The sequence below is a fragment of the Passer montanus genome, unplaced genomic scaffold, assembly GCF_014805655.1.
Source record: "Passer montanus isolate IOZ18808 unplaced genomic scaffold, ASM1480565v1 scaffold48, whole genome shotgun sequence".
In the NCBI taxonomy this organism is placed as follows: domain Eukaryota; kingdom Metazoa; phylum Chordata; class Aves; order Passeriformes; family Passeridae; genus Passer; species Passer montanus.
The window spans coordinates 1-18,105 of record NW_024369707.1 but is presented as its reverse complement, the minus strand read 5'-3'; the positions used below and the strand labels follow the sequence as shown (position 1 = coordinate 18,105).

The 18,105-nt window shown below is 46.9% G+C and overlaps 2 protein-coding genes across 2 annotated transcripts; both read right to left on the bottom strand.

Annotated features, from left to right (window-relative positions):
- Nucleotides 1–10,856: 10,856 nt before the first annotated feature.
- LOC120508606 lies at nucleotides 10,857–13,686 on the bottom strand. The gene is made up of 5 exons (XM_039722373.1): nucleotides 13,174–13,686; nucleotides 12,726–12,988; nucleotides 12,082–12,238; nucleotides 11,615–11,883; nucleotides 10,857–11,240 (listed from the first exon to the last, which is right to left on the bottom strand). The coding sequence occupies exons 1-5, from the start codon at nucleotides 13,289–13,291 to the stop codon at nucleotides 10,986–10,988; spliced, it is 1,062 nt and encodes a 353-aa protein (XP_039578307.1). The 5' UTR covers nucleotides 13,292–13,686; the 3' UTR covers nucleotides 10,857–10,985.
- Nucleotides 13,687–16,909: 3,223 nt separating this feature from the next.
- Nucleotides 16,910–18,102, bottom strand: LOC120508642 (phospholipase A and acyltransferase 1-like; the record flags this gene model as incomplete). Its single annotated transcript, XM_039722450.1, has 3 exons — nucleotides 16,910–17,183; nucleotides 17,566–17,834; nucleotides 18,030–18,102. Coding segments are annotated over 3 exons (450 nt in total), but the record flags the coding sequence as incomplete, so codon positions are not given.
- Between the last annotated feature and the right edge of the window lie 3 nt (nucleotides 18,103–18,105).

Genomic DNA, 18,105 nt, shown 5'->3' with positions numbered 1-18,105 from the left:
TGTTTAACCTCTGCCACTCCAAGCACTGCAATCACCTCTGCCCCTTTCCCAAGAGGTCAGCGAGTCAGGCCAGCACTTGGGGGAACAATTATGAACATTTCACCTGGGAGTTTTGGGATGGGGTGACTGATACTTCATAGGCATAATCCATGGTGGAAAGCTGGTGAACCTCTTTTTTGGCTATTAGCACACATTCCTGGCAGAAGGTTGCAGGGAATGATAGGAAGCTAAGGAGGTGCTGCATGCTTGTAACAGCTAAATATTTCCCCTATGGTGACTGTGTCTCTTCTTGGAGAGCAATACTGTCAAAGACTGATGTCCTTCTCCTCTGCTGTTGGCCCTCACTCCTGACAGAATTTTTCCTGTGGACAGAGACATCTTGCCTCCTGACTGAGCAGCAACACAGACCTGGAGTGCTTGTGCTTTTTGCAGCTGCTGGAACCACAGCCAAATCACATCTGCCCTTTCATGGAGGCTCTTGCTGGTGATCTTTGTTTTAGTCCAGCTGAGGCACACTTGCTCCTCTTTAACAGCCTTGGTTTAGTCCAGAGACTACAAATCACTAGAGAAACGCTGCTGCTGGGCTTGCTTGTGGCCTCAACAGCAGAATAAAGCACAGAGGGAAATATTTGCAAAATTGCTATTTTCAATTGCTTTTTCACCTCATAACTTCCTTTTCTCCCACGACATGGACAAAGAATGTTTTTTCCTGCATAAATAAAGAAATACTGCAGGACTGATCTTCCTCTACAGAGGACAAAACAAATACATCTTGTGGATAAGAGGGGAAACAGTTATGGATAGTTACTTGCTGAGTTTGCATATAGAAATGCCAGGCATGTGTTTCTGTATACAGGATATTTTTGTGCCATCTGTGTTCAATTTACTGGGCTATGGATGCTGCATGAGGGTCCTGAAAATGGGAGACACCTCTGAATGCTGGGACTCTAAACTAGTATGTGCCTGAGCTTTTACTGAAGTATGTTTGAAACCCTACATGAAAATTCCAGGGCTCTTGAAATGGTTTAGATTTGATGTTACCAACCTCTCAGTGCCCTCTGGAGAGAGTTTTTGAAGAGAACTCCAGTGGCACTCTGAAAAGTTTATTTAATTTGAACTATGCACTTCCATCCAAGGCTGAAACCTCATGTTTGAAATACTAATGGTGGTGCCTGGAGCCAGACTGATCCTCATAAGCTCATGGTAGTTCAGTCCAGATGCAACTTCAGTGTCCAAGGGCTGGCACCCTGATTTAGTGTCTTTCTCTTTGTTCTAGTGAATATTGAAAAATGCATTAAATTTTCAATGAGAGACCAGATTTGTCAGATGAATAATTCCTTTCAGTTCCAATCTTTATGCAGAAAACACTTTCAATGGCTATTTTAGTGCCACTAGCTCTGCAGAATAGTCTGTCACTACTTCAGAGAATCCGAGTGGTGAGTAAATCTCAAAAAAACATCACCTAAACCTTTTGCTGTTAGTTAGGTACCACAATAATCAAAATTATGCTCTCAAATATCTGTGGGGCCTGTGGCCTGTTTTAACACAAAATATAAAAGTGAGAGATGCTGTTTTAAGGCTGACAGAATGTAGAGTAGCTAAAAGTATGCAAGTACAAGGAAATCAAACCATTATTTTAGCAGCAGTCTAAGGCTGATTACTGCTGACCTCACAGACCACTAGGTTTTCTTTCTTCCAAATAAATATCGTATTCACAGTGGCTTTCTTAAATCATAAAATATCAAAGGCTTTTATGCTAACTCAGTCTTCTCCCTGCCCCATATTTGGGTACTGTGTCCTGAGTAGCGGTTACATGTCATCAGAAATGCTGCCTCCGTTAGATGGCTCTGCTGGGAAATCACATGACTTACAGTCACAGCAAAGTCCGACTTTAACACAGCTGCTGCCAGAGAATTGTCTGCAAACATTTCCTAGCTACAGGCATGTGAAAACTGATAAGCTGTTCTCTGGCAGCCAGGAGGAGCCGCCCTGTCCTGGGGTGCCCCCGGCACAGCATCGCCAGCCAGGCAAGGGCATTCAACTTCCTAATAAACATTTTATTAGTCTTCAGGAAGACATAAGGCTTGGAGGTCAACACAGAATTGCAATCCCCGAAGATGGCATGGTGTGATTAGAGGTGGTGGAGGGAGTGAAGGGATGGCAGCTCTGAGGTGCACTGACCTGTTTGTCAAGATCACGTGTGGCTTAGGGCCAGGCACAATTTATGTTGCCTCCAAATTCACTGCTAAAATCGTTGTTCCTGAGCTGAATTACTGGGCAAGATTCAGCCTTTTGAGAGGTTCCTTGAGAAGCCAAAGTGTTGTCTATGGAATGCTGCCCAGGAGAACTTTTATTGCTCCCTGTCACTGATCTTGACAAAGTCCATGTGAAAAGCTGGGGCTTTTAGCTGCACAGGTGTGTTGGCTGCACATCACATTTTTACACCTCCGGTATCTGTAGGATGAGTAGCACTCCCATGCTGAGCAAGTGCTCAGAGATGCCAGTGTGCCTTTGTACTCAGAGTACTGGTGTCCATCATTTTGCAATACAATTTTTAAATCAAGAGAAGGCATTCTCTCTAATGGCCTTGCAATGATAATTGACTTCATCATTATCTCAGAAGATCCAGCCGTATGAATTAGATTGCAACAACTGGCAAAGCTCAGACCCCCAACTAAATTAGAATTTCTGTATTTCTTCTTGCAATGGCAGTTTTGTAATCATAGTCTTTACAACTTGGTGGTTCTGTTGATATCCTGCAACTGTTGAGCACAAATACACTTTCTACTAAGGGACTGCAGACAGCAAGGCTACATTTAAGGGTGCTGACTCTGGCATGAAGCAGCAATTGCTCCTTGAAGGCCAAGGGGCATGAACTGGAATGAAACAGAAAATTGGATCTGTGTTCCCACCACAGCTTGTTCTATGTTAACTCAATGAACTCACATCCTGACTTTTAATGAATGATGTCAAACCTCCCTGGGTAACTCTGAGTTCAGTTTCTGTGCTGTTAGCACAGAACTGTAACTTTCTTTCTTGTTGACTACTGCTGACTCGCTGCAGTCACTTTCCCATCCACAGCAGCCTCCCTGGCTGAGGAGCATACCAAAGTTCAGGTTGCCATCTGCACCAAGAGAAGAGGGAGTCACCTGTGCCTTATTTTCCTCACCAGCTGTATAATGAACTAACATGTTGAAATGTATCTGGAATTGCACAGCAAAGGAGGAATGGGGCAGAGGGAGGTGAGGTGGGCAGGGCAGCAAGAAGTGTGGACACAGCCTGCATGATGCAGTAATGATGCATCTGTATCTGCAGCATCTGTCATTATACAGTTGAAACCAATAATTTGCTTTAAGAGTCTAGAACAGCTTGGAAATTGAATTTCACAAACAAACAACTAGATAACAATTCTGGCCTTCCAAGACCCACTTCCTGTCTCTGCTATAGGCTGATTACACAATCTTGTCAAGCAGTTTGCAAGTGGTTTTTAAAGAGTCTAGACACATGGCTCCCATCTAGGCATATATTTTCTTTCCCAGCCTCAGTTCCTCACCCATAAAATAGGAGTTACAACTATTTTTGCCTCCCAAAGGCATTGGGAAGAGCAATAGTTAGGGTGGTGGAAGATGTAAAGGCTTTGGGTAGGTTTTCCTGGTCAGGGTGTTTTATGGACACTGTGCAAATGAAGTTGAAGAAGCTCACTTGGAGAGAGAGATTTAAAGGGATGATCTTTGAGCTTTGTTTTTCAGCCAGCGTTATTTCTAAGAAGCACTGGTTTAAAATAATACAGTGGAGAATATTACTGATACTCTGTGTGTCTTGAGACTTACTTTAACTGCCCAAAACTTGTGCACAAGTAAAGTTCATTTTTGTGTTAGTCTACAGGAATCTTGTTACTTAGTCCCTGGAGACACATTTATTTTAGGTGGAAAAAGGTTCTGTCTCCCCTGTGATGCTGTCCTGGTTGATGGAGCTGCACTGTGAATGAAGGGATGTTCTCAGGTGCAGCACTGGAGAGAGAAATGCAAAGGTTCTCTGAAAGGGAGGTGTCTCTATCTGTTGTGACAGCAAATTATTTACTATTTATTAGTGTAGTTTGCAGTAGAAGGGACAAAAACTGTAGCTTGAATAATTCACAGGTGTCTTAAGCTTTTGGACACTGTAATTGTGTAATATGCCTTTCTTATCCACATTAAAAACAAGTAGCAGTTATGTACTCTTAGGAGTAGAAAATGAAAATGTATGCATAAGTAATGGAATTTCTTGACAGAATTTGTATTTTTTTAGGTTTTGGATTCTGCTGTTGAAGCAGTGCAGCTCAAGCCCACAGAGCAGAGAGGCCAGTGTCAGCCTTAAACATCAAGACACTGCAAGGCATAAACTTGGTTCAGGGGCACAGTGTGACCCAAGCTCCTCATACACAATGCACAGAACCAACAGTACCATGGCTGTGAGGAGGCAAGAGAAAGAAAGGAGCTGCTCTTCTCTCTGCCATGTCCTGGCCTGGAATGGTTCTGGATCTACAAGGTAGTTACCTTGTCATTTCTTCTCCTTCCTTGTCAACCTTTTTCTCAAGAGAGATATCCTGGGGTTTTTGGTGAGGCAGAGTGTGATGGGTGTCCCTGCTTCTTACTCAGCTCCTTCCCTCCAAGGAAGACACCTGGGCACTGCTGTGGCAGGTGTAGCCACAAATGAGGCTGCTAATTCAAGGCAAACAGAACTCAGCAGCAGCCTGAGTGCTTTTAATTACCCTGAGGGCATTAGAAGAATGTGCACAGGGCTGTTCAATTATGTCATTCTCAGCACAGTTAATAAATAGTCTTAATCTAGTCAATAAACCCTTCATCTTGTAAATGTTAGGATAATGCTCCTTCTGTTGAAATTAAGTCTTGCTGATTTTAGTGCTTGTCAAACATCATCTACCTTCTGCAAAATCCATGAGACCACAGATCAGAGTTACAAAGGTCACATGTCTTTAGGGACTTCCCTAAACGCTGGCAGGCTAGATCTCAATTCCAAGCCTAAAGACCATTGAAATCCTAAAGGAATAACCATATAAACATGAAAGTTGATTATATTAAACATTGTACTATTGAATTCATATTGCAAAATACAATAACAGACTTCAGCACTTCAATGCATGTGATGCCAAGCTCAAAGTGTTAATCTTTTCCAGTGGCCAGGACAAATCATACACCCCATATCAACTCCCAGGATCATTAGTAGTTATTAGTACACCAGATACTCCAACACCACAGAGATAATTATGCCATAATGAATGAAAGAAGAAATTCATTCCAAGAGGAGAATAATCACATTCCCAATACTTCTTAAGAAAGCAGAGAGGAAATTACTATCTGATGCAAATTAATGAGATTAAATTAGTGTCAAGCAATAAAATACTCCTCCAGTGGGACCAGACTGCAGGCACAGAGTACAATCTCTTCTTAGGCCTCCTCCAGTGCTCTGGGAGGCCCCACTGAGGAGGTTCATGTTGAACAGGCTCACAGCCTACTAAAGGGTAGGCAGCTCAAGCAGTACCAGAGTGATTTTCACCAAGGTACCCTTGCAGCCAGTGTCTCACATAAGCAGCAGAACAAAACTGGATCCATGTGTCAGAATAAATTAATGTAATTAAAACCATCCTCTGGAAGGTAACACAATGTAAAGCTCTTTTTGCAGATGTGTCCAATGTGCCTCCATCTTGGAAGGTGCTGGCAACCTCTTGCCAAGAACATGAGGAGGAGCTACTGCTATGTGCATGGATCTCATTAGTCTATTTGCATAATTACTCTTTCCTAAATGTTCACATTTTTAAATGTATTGTAAGACTAGCTGTCAGCTAAGCTCAACACTGTGAGGCAGTAAAGGAATTTAATTCTACTTACCAAATATCCTATTTTATGTTTAATAAGATATAAATATTTGTTAGTTTTATGGGATGTTTAGCAGCTTCACTGTGTCTCTGAAGTATTAATTAATTAATAAGCCAATTATGATCAGGCTGAGAACAAGGTATAATGTGCTGGAAACAGAAGAGGCTTTGATGGCCCAGAGGCACAACAGGTCCTGGGTTCATTGTGCTTTTTAATAGAGCTGCTTGCTTCCAGATTAATTTCACTGTGCCTGTGCTAGTAACACGAGGGGATGCTAGTGGTGATCAAAGATAAATATATCTATTTAAAGTGCTCCTTAACAGGCCAGACTAAATGGTGGTTTACCATATTGTGGTCTGGCAGACACACCTTGTCAGCCAGCAGCTCCTTAGGGGGAATTAACTTCTGTGATGAAATTGCAGTGTCTTCACCCAGCCCAGCCTTGCATGTCTTCAGTCTGAACTGCATGCCCAGGAGGGAGTAAACCTCAAGGCTGGGCTGAAAGCCAAAAGAAAGAAACAGAAAGAAGTTCCTTTCATAGAAAGAGTCTGGGGCATGAATCTTTGAGTTATGCTGAGACATGGTGTCAAAAGGGTCTAACCAACTTACCCATTTTTAACACCCAGGTGGGAGGGACAAAGTGCCTGTGTGCTGGCACAAAGTGCAGATGTAAAATCTACAGCTGGAAGTGAAGCTGGGGCTCCTCATGGCTTTCAAATTGCTCCCAGGATCACTGGGAGTGCAGTGCTTGTCCAGCCCTGCGAGTGAGCAGCCCCAGCCCAAGCAGATGCACTCCTTTTCCACACTGCAGCCTCACAGCCCCTCTCCAAGGGCACATCAACAGGATATTTGAGATCCCTGCTGTGGGTTGTTTCCTCTCCAATAGGGCTGTTTCTGCTCACACAGCCATTGCTACATAGGACTCCCATCCCAGCCCAGAGTGTTCTCCCATCTCAGTTACTTCACATCAAGATGAACTCATGAGAATTAATCACTGAGTACTACTAAAGATGATTTGGGGTCTGGAGCATCTCTCTTATGAGGAGAAATTGTGGGAGCTGAGCCTGGTTAGTCTGGGGAAAAGTGAGAGGAAATCTCATTAATTAATATAAATATCTCAAAGGTGGGTGTCAAGAGGAAGGTGCCACACTCTTTTCAGTGGTGCCCAGTGACAGGAGGAGCAGTAGCCATAAACTAAAACACAGACAGGTCCACCTCAATATGAGGGAGAATTTCTTTTTATTGAGGGCAGCAGAGCACTGGAAGAGCTGTCCAGGGAGGTCATGGAGTTCTCCTTTTCTGGAGATGTTCACAACCCTCATGGATGGCTCCTGTGTCCCCTGCTCCAGGCAACCCTGCCTGGCAGGGGGGTTGGACTGGATGATCTCTAGAGTCCCTTCCAACCATAACAATTCCGTGATTCTGTGAAAACAGTTTTAACAGGAAATAGAAAGATTTCGTTTAGAACCACATTAGTTCTAATGACACAAGCTTCCAAACAAACCAACAGCAGCAAGAAATGTGTCTTCAAAATAGTGTTCTACCTTCCTAGGTTTCTCAATATCTCCACTTATCCAGTCTAGATTGTTTCTCTATTGATTCCAACTCAGTGAATCATTAGCTACTGCACTGTAAAGCTGTGATTGCAGTGTATAGTAGAAGGTATATGCACAAAAATGCTGCAGAGTTAAAAGGAACTCTTTGCTTTTAGAATCACAGGAATTATCAGAAAAGTGAAAATTTAGTATTTAGAAGAATTCTTACATTAACACAAAAGCATTAAAGGAATTGCTTCAGTAATGTGATTTGCTACTGACAGGCAGCAAAGTCAGGATCAATGAGGCAGAAAAACTTGAGGGTTCTGTTCCAGCTTCGTTGCTTGGAAACTGGCAGAAAAACGCAAGGCAAACACAGCTGCTCCCTCTGTAAGCACAGCCAGGGATGGCTGCTTTTGAGTGCCAGGGGAAATTTAATGCTTTTAATGCCCAATAACTATCTCCTTGCTGGGGATTCAGAAGTAGCTCTGAGAAACAGAGGAAACCTAGGGGTTAGTTCACATCTACCCCACGGTATATGGAAGTGTGGTAAGGACAATGCATCCACTGGGGAGAAATCATTAATAGAGTGGTTCTTTCCTCAGGACTTGTGACATTACTACATTAATAACTGGCACGGCTTTGCAGATGCAGTGGCCACCTCAGTCATGCTTGAAGTGTGCAGAACTATGTAGTTATACGTACTTGTCTGTGTGACAATTTGCTGGGCCAAATTTCAGTGTCTGAACTAGCAGCCTGTGGCTAACAGCAGGCTGGTATTTGTGACAATGTGCAAAGAATCAAGTATTGCCAGGTGAAAGTTTTGCAAAAGGATCTAGCAGAAGGCTGTGTCCTCGGTTTCCTGGAGGGAGGCTGACAAGGTGGAAGTGAAATGGCATGTTATGACCTCAGTCTGAAACTAAATGTTGTCTTATTTCTAGTAGGTGTATGCTCATACTGAGGTAAAGATCACCTTGGAAGAAGAAGCCTGAAACCACTTTGCACTGAATGGAAAGTCCTCTCAGATAATTGTCAAGCACTTCTACAGCTTGCTGTCAAAAGTAGGTTCAGAGAAAACAATGCACTTACATGTCCCTCTGTTTTATATCATGTCTGTGGTGTTCTGTTGGGAGAAAGTGTTTTTCTGTCAGCAGCTGTAGCATCACATTTTGACAACTCCAGGCAAACTTCCACCATGCCTCAGGTTTAACCTGAACAGCTTGCTTCCAGCATCTTGTCACACCTCCGATGACAGGGGTGGCTGTGCTGCTGTGAGCAGCTGCACAGCAGAGTTACCCCATGGTCACCTTCTCAACTCCAGTTTAATTAAAAACATCAACCCCATGCTCATGTGCCACCTCCACAGCCAACAATGGCCTTGCTCAGCAGGGCCATCAGGAATGTGAAACAACCACCTCTAGCAGCAGAGATATTCAGCTCCTATCACTCAGTCCATTAAAAAGCTGGAGCTGGAACAGATTCTCAAATTTTATACTGTCTAGCCAGAGTTTCAGGTAGAAGAAATCTCAGGCTGAGCAGGGTTATTGCTGCTGCCATCAACCATCTGTTCTGCTCTTGGGAAGGCCTTGCCATGCCTGGCTGCTCTAAAGGCTGCTGCAGAGGATGTGGTGATCACTGGCACCTCAGCATCTGACAGAACAGGAGAGGCAGAAAACTGCAGGATAAATACTCACTTAGAGGACACCTAAACCCTAAGGGGAGCAAAACCATGTCAAGGTTTGAGAATTGGGATTAGGGCATTTTACAAGTGTCAGGGCCTACCAGGGAGGTCTAATACTGCCTCAACAGAGCAATGGAAGCAGAAATTCTGCCAAGGCAGCTTTTTCTTGCAGTTAATGGTGAATGTGCCTATCTTTGGCAGGATGTCTCCTGGCCAGAAGTCCAGCCTTGTTGAAGGGTTTCAGAACTCAAGTAAGAGTCACTTTTTTTTTTTTTTTTTCTTCTGGAACCAAATCAATAATGTGTTTTCTTGAAGTGTGATTGTCCCATCTAGTGCTGCTCCAGGCTGATCTTTCCCACTCTCCCTTTCTCCACAAGTCATCCCACTTTGCATCCTTTGCAGCTGCTTCTCTACCAGTTCCCTTACAGGCACCCCTCTGCATCTGGAGTACCAGCACCCCTCACCCAGCCAGAGCCACTGCCCCTCTCCAGCATGGCACAGAAAGCAGCACTAAATGAGGCCGAGAGAAAAATGCCAAGGCAGACACCCACATTTACAAATAGCCCCAACTCCAGCAACTCCTGCATGGTTGCAAATTAGTAATGTAAAAACAACAGCAGCTTAATCTGGGTATTAAAACTGTAGCTGCAGATAAAACAAAAGAAACAAACTACTGTAGATGAAGGGTAGTTAAGTAGCTCTGCAATACCTTAAGGCAAAAATGTTTGTCTATGGAATTTGAACGGTTTTCTGCTCTTCTGAGAGACCCTAAACATAGAACCTAAACACAGAAACCATCAGCAGCACTAAACCCACAGTACTGCAGCTGGAAGTAAGAGTTGTGTTTTCTGTTTTGAGCAGGGAAGGCCGAGCTTCTGTTTTGCTCTGAACACCTGACCATTTAGGGTAAATGAGGCCGAGAGAAAAATGCCAAGGCAGACACCCACATTTACAAATAGCCCCAACTCCAGCAACTCCTGCATGGTTGCAAATTAGTAATGTAAAAACAACAGCAGCTTAATCTGGGTATTAAAACTGTAGCTGCAGATAAAACAAAAGAAACAAACTACTGTAGATGAAGGGTAGTTAAGTAGCTCTGCAATACCTTAAGGCAAAAATGTTTGTCTATGGAATTTGAACGGTTTTCTGCTCTTCTGAGAGACCCTAAACATAGAACCTAAACACAGAAACCATCAGCAGCACTAAACCCACAGTACTGCAGCTGGAAGTAAGAGTTGTGTTTTCTGTTTTGAGCAGGGAAGGCCGAGCTTCTGCTTTTAGGGCCTGATCATTTAGGACCTGATTCAGTTTGTTGGTACCATTCTGGTGTTTTGGGTCATTGTTGCATCCCCAGTTTATCAGTACATGGTTCTCACCAGAGGTTTTTATCTTTATTGGTATCACTCAGCAGGGGAGAAAGGCCATACAGGACTTCAAGCTGAAAAGGATCTGAAAAGCTGTAAAATTACAGTCAGGGTATAGATTGACTGTAAGGACCCTGAGAGTTGGAAAAAAGCCCCATGATACAACTTCATTTCTTCCAAAAGAAGTAAGGGAGCTAGAAGGGTCTGAGCGCTGCCCAGCTGGCTGATGGAGACACAGGAAAAGGGTTTGCTGTAAAATCGGGCTTTGGGAGACCTGGGGAAAAAAACCAAAACTTGAGAAAGAAGTCAGTGTCTTAGGCAGGTGGAGGAGGGTAGTTAAAGAGAAATTACTTGCACAAAAAGCTATCCTCAAACAGATAAAAGACAATTTTAGGCAAGATGAATTTGGATATTTACAGTTTAATAAGTCTTTGAATTAATTATCACAGCAGTTGCTAATAAGTGTTCATTACACTTGTGGCAAAAGCTAAACAGTGACCAGGGACTCCATGCCTTGCTTGAGCTCTTCCTAACAGCAACTCCGTTCTAGTATATCTCTCCCCGCCTTTTCAAATTTGCCAAAGGTGACGGAATGAGCAACATTGCTGGAAGATAAACCAATACAGGCAAGAAGACTACCACTACCAGCAACCACAAAGGGAGCACCGGCCACAAGAGGAAGACCAATCACAGGAATACTGGCCACAGCCATTAGACTGACAGCTCCTATCCCAGCCATCACTGCAGAAGAAACAGAATTAATATTCTGAAGCGCTGTCTTGGCCTGTAAAGAGAAAGTAAAACACAGGTTAGAGACATTATAAGCACTTATATTTACCCCCAGATATGATAACTGAGAAAAGGCAAAGATAATCAGGGTAATTGAATCCGGTCAATGTGCCCCATTATCAGAAGGGGTAACAGGCAGGTTTGTGCCCCCAGGAGGTGGCACTCAGTCAGAGGGCACTGGCAGGCTGCAGGCAGAGCACAGGGACCCTCCAGGCCCAGGGGCTCTGGGGAGGCAGCGCTGCTTTGGAGCCCACGCCTGGCACTGGGCTGTCCCCATGCAGGCTGCAGGCTGTGTCCCAGTGCCCAGCTCACAGCCAGCAGCCAGGAGGGGCTCTGGGAGGCACCAGGGGCTCACCCCGGGACACTCACCTGCTCAGAGACTCCATCTCCATAGCGAAGCATTGTCACAAAGTGCTCACAGTTCTTGAGGAACAAACGATATGGCAGCTCCTTGTCAATCCATTGCTCAGCACGCCGGATGATCTCCTCCACAGGGAAAGGAGTGCGGTAGCAGTCATACTTGTTGTTGACACGCCATTCATCCTTTTCCACCACCTCCTTCAGGAGCTCCTTCTTCACCTTGGCTCTTCTGAGAACTACTGACCCACTGCTGGTTGACGGGGATGAGGCTGCTTCATCTGGGGAAGGCAGGGAGGAGGTAAGGCAGGCAGGCAGATCTTCTCTGGCCCCCTCAAAACCTCAGATGGCTTTTGGACTGCTCCTGGAAAGCTCATCTACACACACAGGGTCCACATGGAGCAGCCCATGGAGGCAGAAAAGGCTCCTGGAGCATCCCAACACCCCCTCTGCACCCTGCCAGGCTGCGCCAGCCTTACCTGCACCAGTCACATGGATGACATATCCTTTCCCCAAGTAGAGGGCCCAGTGCTGGTACGCTGGTCGCTTGATCTCGATCAGGTCCCCAAGGCTGGGGTCATCCTTGTCGTCTGTCATACCAAGAATGCGCACTTCTTCACGTATAACAGCCCTCAGCTGGAAAACATGCAGTAAACACTCGGTGAGAAATTTAGCTTATTTGGTGAGAAAGTTAAGCTTAAAATCAGGTTTTTTTCCATAGAAACAGCCAATAGAGCATCGCTGATAGAAGCAGGATGATAGAAGGACTGCACCAGTCCTCAGCAAAGCATTGGAGGGGAGGTGGCGGCCTAAGGAAAGGAAAACTTGCTTTCAAGTGCTAGCAGACTACCACAGAAATAATCATAGACAAAAAGTAAAAGCAGATGTGGCAAACTGGCCACAGCTGCTGGGGATCACCTTGAATGAAGATATGCTTGACTTTGTATTTCTTAATGGAATGGCAGGGAGAAGCAAGGCCACAATGCTGAAGTTGCACACAAAGCTGTATACATATAAAAAACAAGAGTCTATGCACTATGAGTTTGGGGTTTTATGTTTTATTAAGGCTTTAATTTTATGCTATCTATAAGGAGGCACCAGGGGCTCACCCCAGGACACTCACCTGCTCAGAGACTCCTTCTCCATATCGAAGCTCTATCACAAAGTACTCACAGTTGCTACCAAACCCAGAATAGTTCAACTCCCTGTCAATATAACTCTCAGCACGCTGAATGATCTCCTTCACTGGGAGAGGAGGGTATGAATGGTCATACTTGTTGTTGACATGCCATTTATGTTTTTTCACCACCTTCTTCAGTCGCTGCTTCTTCACCTTTCTGATGAATACTGGCATTGTGTGGGCTCCCGGCTTTAGGCCCGGCTTATCTGGGTATGAGAGGGAGGAGATGAGGCAGGCAAACCCTTGGTACCTCCAAACCTCAGAGGGGTTTCCTTTGCTCCTGGATAGGTCATCTACACACACAAGGCTCACCACCAGCCCATGGAGGGAGACAGGGCTCCAGGAGCACCCGAGGAGCCTCCTGCACCTTGCCAGCCTGCAATACTCTTACCTACAGGTGTCAAGTTGATGACATATCCATGCCCCATGTAGATCGCCCAGTGCTGATGACGAGGCCGGTCGATCTCGATCAGGTCCCCAGGCCGGGGTTTGCAATTGTCCTGTCCCATCTCGGGGTGTTTGGGTGGGGCCGTGCGGGCTCCGCCGGGCTGGCTGAGCGCAGGGCAGAGCGCAGCGGGGAGGCGAGGGCTGTGCAGGGGCAGCTGCCGGCAGCGCAGGCACGGAGGGTGTCAGCGGCGGCGCCGAGGGCAGCGGCTGCCGGAGCGGCGGCCCCGCTCGGCCGGAGCCGGCTCGGGGCCGCTCCGCTGCCGGGACGCGGCTGCCCGGGGCTGCCCGCGGGGCCCAGCCCTGCCCGGGCCCTGGGGCACCTCCGGCCCGTGCGGATGGAGGGGCCGCGTCCTGCTGGAATCGCCCGCTCGCAGCCCCCGAGCTCCGCTCACCTCAGCGCCTGGCCCGCTGCTGCCGGGGCCGGGATCCCGGCCCGCTGCTCCCGCTATAAATAGTTTTTAGAGGCGATTTCGCTATCGTTCTGGGGTCACCGCCCTTTCTGCACCCGCAGATATGTGTCTGGCACCCATCCCGTGCAGCGGCAAGTCCCCCCCGCCCCCATGGCAGTGCCAAAACCACCCGTGGAGTGGTAAACGTGATCTTGTTGCCGAGGAAATGGGGCCACCACCTCAATGTGGGGACACTATCCCCGAGTTATCCTCCAGGCCACTGATGGGCAACAGCCAGGACCCTGCGCCCTTCACTACTCTGGACCTTTTCTTGTAGAACAACAACTGCTGGATCATGATTAAAACCTGCCTTGGCTACCAGTCTGTAAGTTGCTAATAAAAATGGCAGAGGATGCTGCGGAGAGATCCCAAATGCCCTCGGGTAAAGGCAGAAGACTTTGCAGCAAAAAGTTCATGGATTAGATTGATGTTAACCCTACCCACAAACACAGACAAGGGGACCAGGTTGCACGATGCTGAGGCTTCCCTGGCCAGCACTGAATCAGCCCAGGTTTTCATCCTCTGATGTGCACCACATTCAGGTGCTTGAAATGTCTACAAAAGCCCCTCTGTTTAGGGACAGGCTGTGCCTGTGCCCCTGCCCATAATCAAGGATATTTCTCTCCAGTCGTGGGAGAAAAACAGCCTTGACTCTATTCCATGACAAATGCAGGTCTTGGGCTTTGCCAGTAGCTCCTACAAAGGCTCAAAATACAGCAAATAATGAATTGTGCTGCTCCTCCTTATGGTTTGGGCTGTGTTCCACCAAATCCTGTCAATGCACCCACCAGGCTCCAAGGAAAGGCAGCCCATGATGAGCAACCTCACCCTGACTGCAAAGAGATGCCAAGTACATCCGCAAACCTCTGCATTCCGTGAACTGTTGCAGCTCTCAAGAACAAGAAGACAATTCCTCAGATAAAATAATGCCAGTTCTCTTTATTGAAGGATGAAGCAGAGATGTGAGAGGTCCATATGCTGCCCTCACACAGTGCTCCCTTGTCAGGGTGTGCAGACAGAAAGCTCTGAGAGCAGAAAGCTTAACTAGGTTACTGTATAACCTAAAGAGTTTACCCATGAAAAAAGTTTCAAGTCCATTTCCAGGAATTCAAAAACAACTTTCAGTTTCATTATGATGTGTTCTCCTGTATTAAAGCCAATATCTTCACTCAGATGTAATAATAAAGGGCAGAACAAAAACAACAAAAAAAAAAAAACAAAAAAACCACCACCACCAACAACAACAACAAAAAAAAAAAAAAAACCAAAAAAACCCACCAAAACCAAAAACAACAAAAAAAAACCCAGAAAGCTTGACTTGGTTATTTTGAACATTGTAAAACTTATGTTTAGAAAAAGAGTGAATTAATTCCTTCTTTTGGTTTCCTTTAATGCAGAGCTTTTGGTTACCTACTAAACCATCTTTTTCTCAAGCCACAAGATTTTCACTTCAGCTCTAGTAATTCCGTCCCTGATGGGGCTGGCAGGGAGTGAGTGTGCCAGTGGCTGCCTGGTGCTTTGCTGCTGGCTGGGGTTAAGCCTGGACAAGCTGTCCAGAGCAGACAAAAGCAGCCAGCCTCTCACACACAGCTGTGCTGCCCTCAGCTGTCCCTGCAGGCCAGGCAGCTGCCTGTAAGAAAAGCAGCCCAGGGCTCTGTGTCTCACAGGTGGGATGCAGGTGACCTGCTTCCAAACACTCAAGGCAGATCCTGCAGCTAAAGGACAATAAAGCACACTTGACCTGAACAGTTTTCTTGCAGGGCAATGCACACATGAGCTTTGTGCCAAGGAAATGGTGTGGCTCAGGACATTGGGAGGTGAAGCACAGGTGCTGCACAGCTCATTCTTCACATCCCTGACCCCCAGCACTGCAGGGACCCTGGCTTTGCCTTCCTCCTGGCTGGGGGAAGATTGATCTGGTGCTTTAGAATGCTTATGAACGCTTTGGGATTAACATTTGGTCACTGAAGAGAGAATGGCCACAGCTCCGTGGGTCAAAGTCTCCTGACTGCCTTTGTAATTCTTTAAGCCCCTCAGTGGTTTTGTGGCAGCTCAAGGAGTGAAATCCTAGAATGGGCTGAGAGTATGAAGAGAGCATAAAAATCGCCTAGCAGGCTTGCTCAGGTTCAAGGCCAGCAATCTCCACACATACAGGGGTGAAGGGGGAAATTTGATTGAGCAATAGAAGAAGGAGCTGATTGAGAAAAAGACAGGTGGGTTTCCCTGTCAGACCTCCCCGCACTGTGGGACTGCTGCTGCTGCCAAAGATAATCCGAAGAGCCAGGGAAAAGAACACTTTGTAGGCAGGTAAAAACTGAGCACAACACCATCCCACCAAAATCAGAATGACCGTGTAAAACACGGAAGGATCCAGCCTGTAAGACCTGCCCTTCCTTCCTGTCTCCCCAGCTCCCAGGAGCTGCTCAGTGTAGGCAGCAGAAGCTGCCCAAGGTTTCAAGACACAGCACATTCCCTGCCTGTCCTTTTGCAGAGCTGGCAGCCAGGGCTTTCCCACTCTTACGGGTTTAGGCTTCTAGGTGAAATTTCCTATTTGCCATGGTGAAGATGCTGGGAGTAGGAGAGGATGGAGGAAATGATTGGAGGGTGAATGATCCCTATAAGGGAATTGGCAGATATCCCAGGCACATCAAGGAATGGTTTGTGGAGGGGAATGGGGAGTTTGGCAGTTTTGCAGCTGGTGGTGCTCTCCTGCCCTCGGGGGAAGCGGAGCCGTCGCGCGGTGCCGCGGGCAGCGGTGCGCGCTGTGCCGGGACTGGGCTGCTCTGTGTGCCGGTGCCCGCTCTGTGCCGGTGCCCGCTCTGTGGCTCGGCAGCAAACACTCCGAGTCTCAGCTGGAGAACACAGTGAACCCTCAGCAGTCCTTTTTATTTCACTGATACACAGAATGAGCCTCCAGGAGCTACCTGATCAAATCAGGAGGAGAAATCTGCCCCAGTGCTCAGCAAAGCACTCCAGGGGAGGTGTGTGGGGTGGGGAAGGAATGGCTAACTTGCTTGCAATTTCTCCCAGACTACCACAAAAACCATCACACACAATAAAATAAAATCTCACGTGGCAAGCAGGCTAAAGCTGCTGGGAATCACCTTGAATGGTGACAATCTCAACTTGTTATTCCTTCCTGCGATGGTGGGGAGAAGCAAGGCTGAATTTTTAAACTTTCAAACAACACTATATTCAAATAGATAAAAGAGAATTTCTGGAAAATAGTAGTTTGGATTTCAGACATTTAATTAAGGATTATTTTATGTTTACAGGAAGGGTGGCACATTTGCTAGAAACCCTTGCTGGCACGTGTAGCAAGAGGAGAACAGTGACCGCAGATTCCAGAAGATCCTCCTGCCCTGCTCGGAGCTCTGCCTGACAGCCATCAGTAGCACTATGTCTTGGATTTGCTCCCCGACAATGCAATCCCAGCAAGAGCAGCAACACCAAGAAGAGTAGTTCCGACGATGGCTGAAGCACCACCAACTACAGCTTTCTTGGCCTATAAAAGTGAAAGCAAAACACAGGCTGGAAACATAAGGAGCACTCATATTTACAACCCCCTAGCTTGATAATATAGAAAAGACAGGGATAATGAGGGTAAGTAAATCAGTGAGAGGCATGTGCCCCATTATCAGAAGGGGTAACAGGCAGGTTTGTGCCCCCAGGAGGTGGCACTCAGTCAGAGGGCACTGGCAGGCTGCAGGCAGAGCACAGGGACCCTCCAGGCCCAGGGGCTCTGGGGAGGCAGCGCTGCTTTGGAGCCCACGCCTGGCACTGGGCTGTCCCCATGCAGGCTGCAGGCTGTGTCCCAGTGCCCAGCTCACAGCCAGCAGCCAGGAGGGGCTCTGGGAGGCACCAGGGGCTCACCCCGGGACACTCACCTGGTGAGAGACTGCTTCTCCATATCGGAGCTCTGTCACAAAGTGCTCACAGTTTCTGTTAAGCACATCATATGGCACCTCCTTGCCAACCCATTGCTCAGCACGCCGGATGATCTCCTCCACAGGGCGGGGAGTGCGGGAGCGGTCATACTTGTTGTTGACATGCCATTTGTGATTTTTCACCACTTCCATCAGGAGCTCCTTCTTCACCTTGGCCCTTGTGGCGCATATGGAAGAGCTGCTAAGGGTAATGGATGAGGCTCCTTCATCTGCATAAGCCAAGGAGGAGACAGTGCAGTCAGGCAGAGCCTCTCTGGCCACTCCAGGACCTCAGATGGGTTTCTGACTCCTCCTGGAAAGGTAACCTACACACACAGCATCCATCCCCGGCCCGTGGAAGGTGACAGGACTCCCGGGGAATGCCAGCACCCACTCAGCACCTTCCCAGGCGCCACCAGCCTTACCTGTCACGTGGATGACATATCCATCCCCCACATAGATCGCCCAGTGCTGGTACAGTGGACGTTTGATCTCGATCAG

What these genes read in the sequence shown, in the direction of transcription:
- LOC120508606 (XM_039722373.1), bottom strand. Translation starts at nt 13,291, where the DNA reads ATGGGACAGGACAATTGCAAACCCCGGCCTGGGGACCTGATCGAGATC. An exon ending in CATCAACTTGACACCTGTAG is followed by an intron (nt 12,989 to 13,173) that starts GTAAGAGTATTG and finishes TCTCATACCCAG; the next exon opens with ATAAGCCGGGCCTAAAGCCG. An exon ending in GAGAAGGAGTCTCTGAGCAG is followed by an intron (nt 12,239 to 12,725) that starts GTGAGTGTCCTG and finishes CATGTTTTCCAG; the next exon opens with CTGAGGGCTGTTATACGTGA.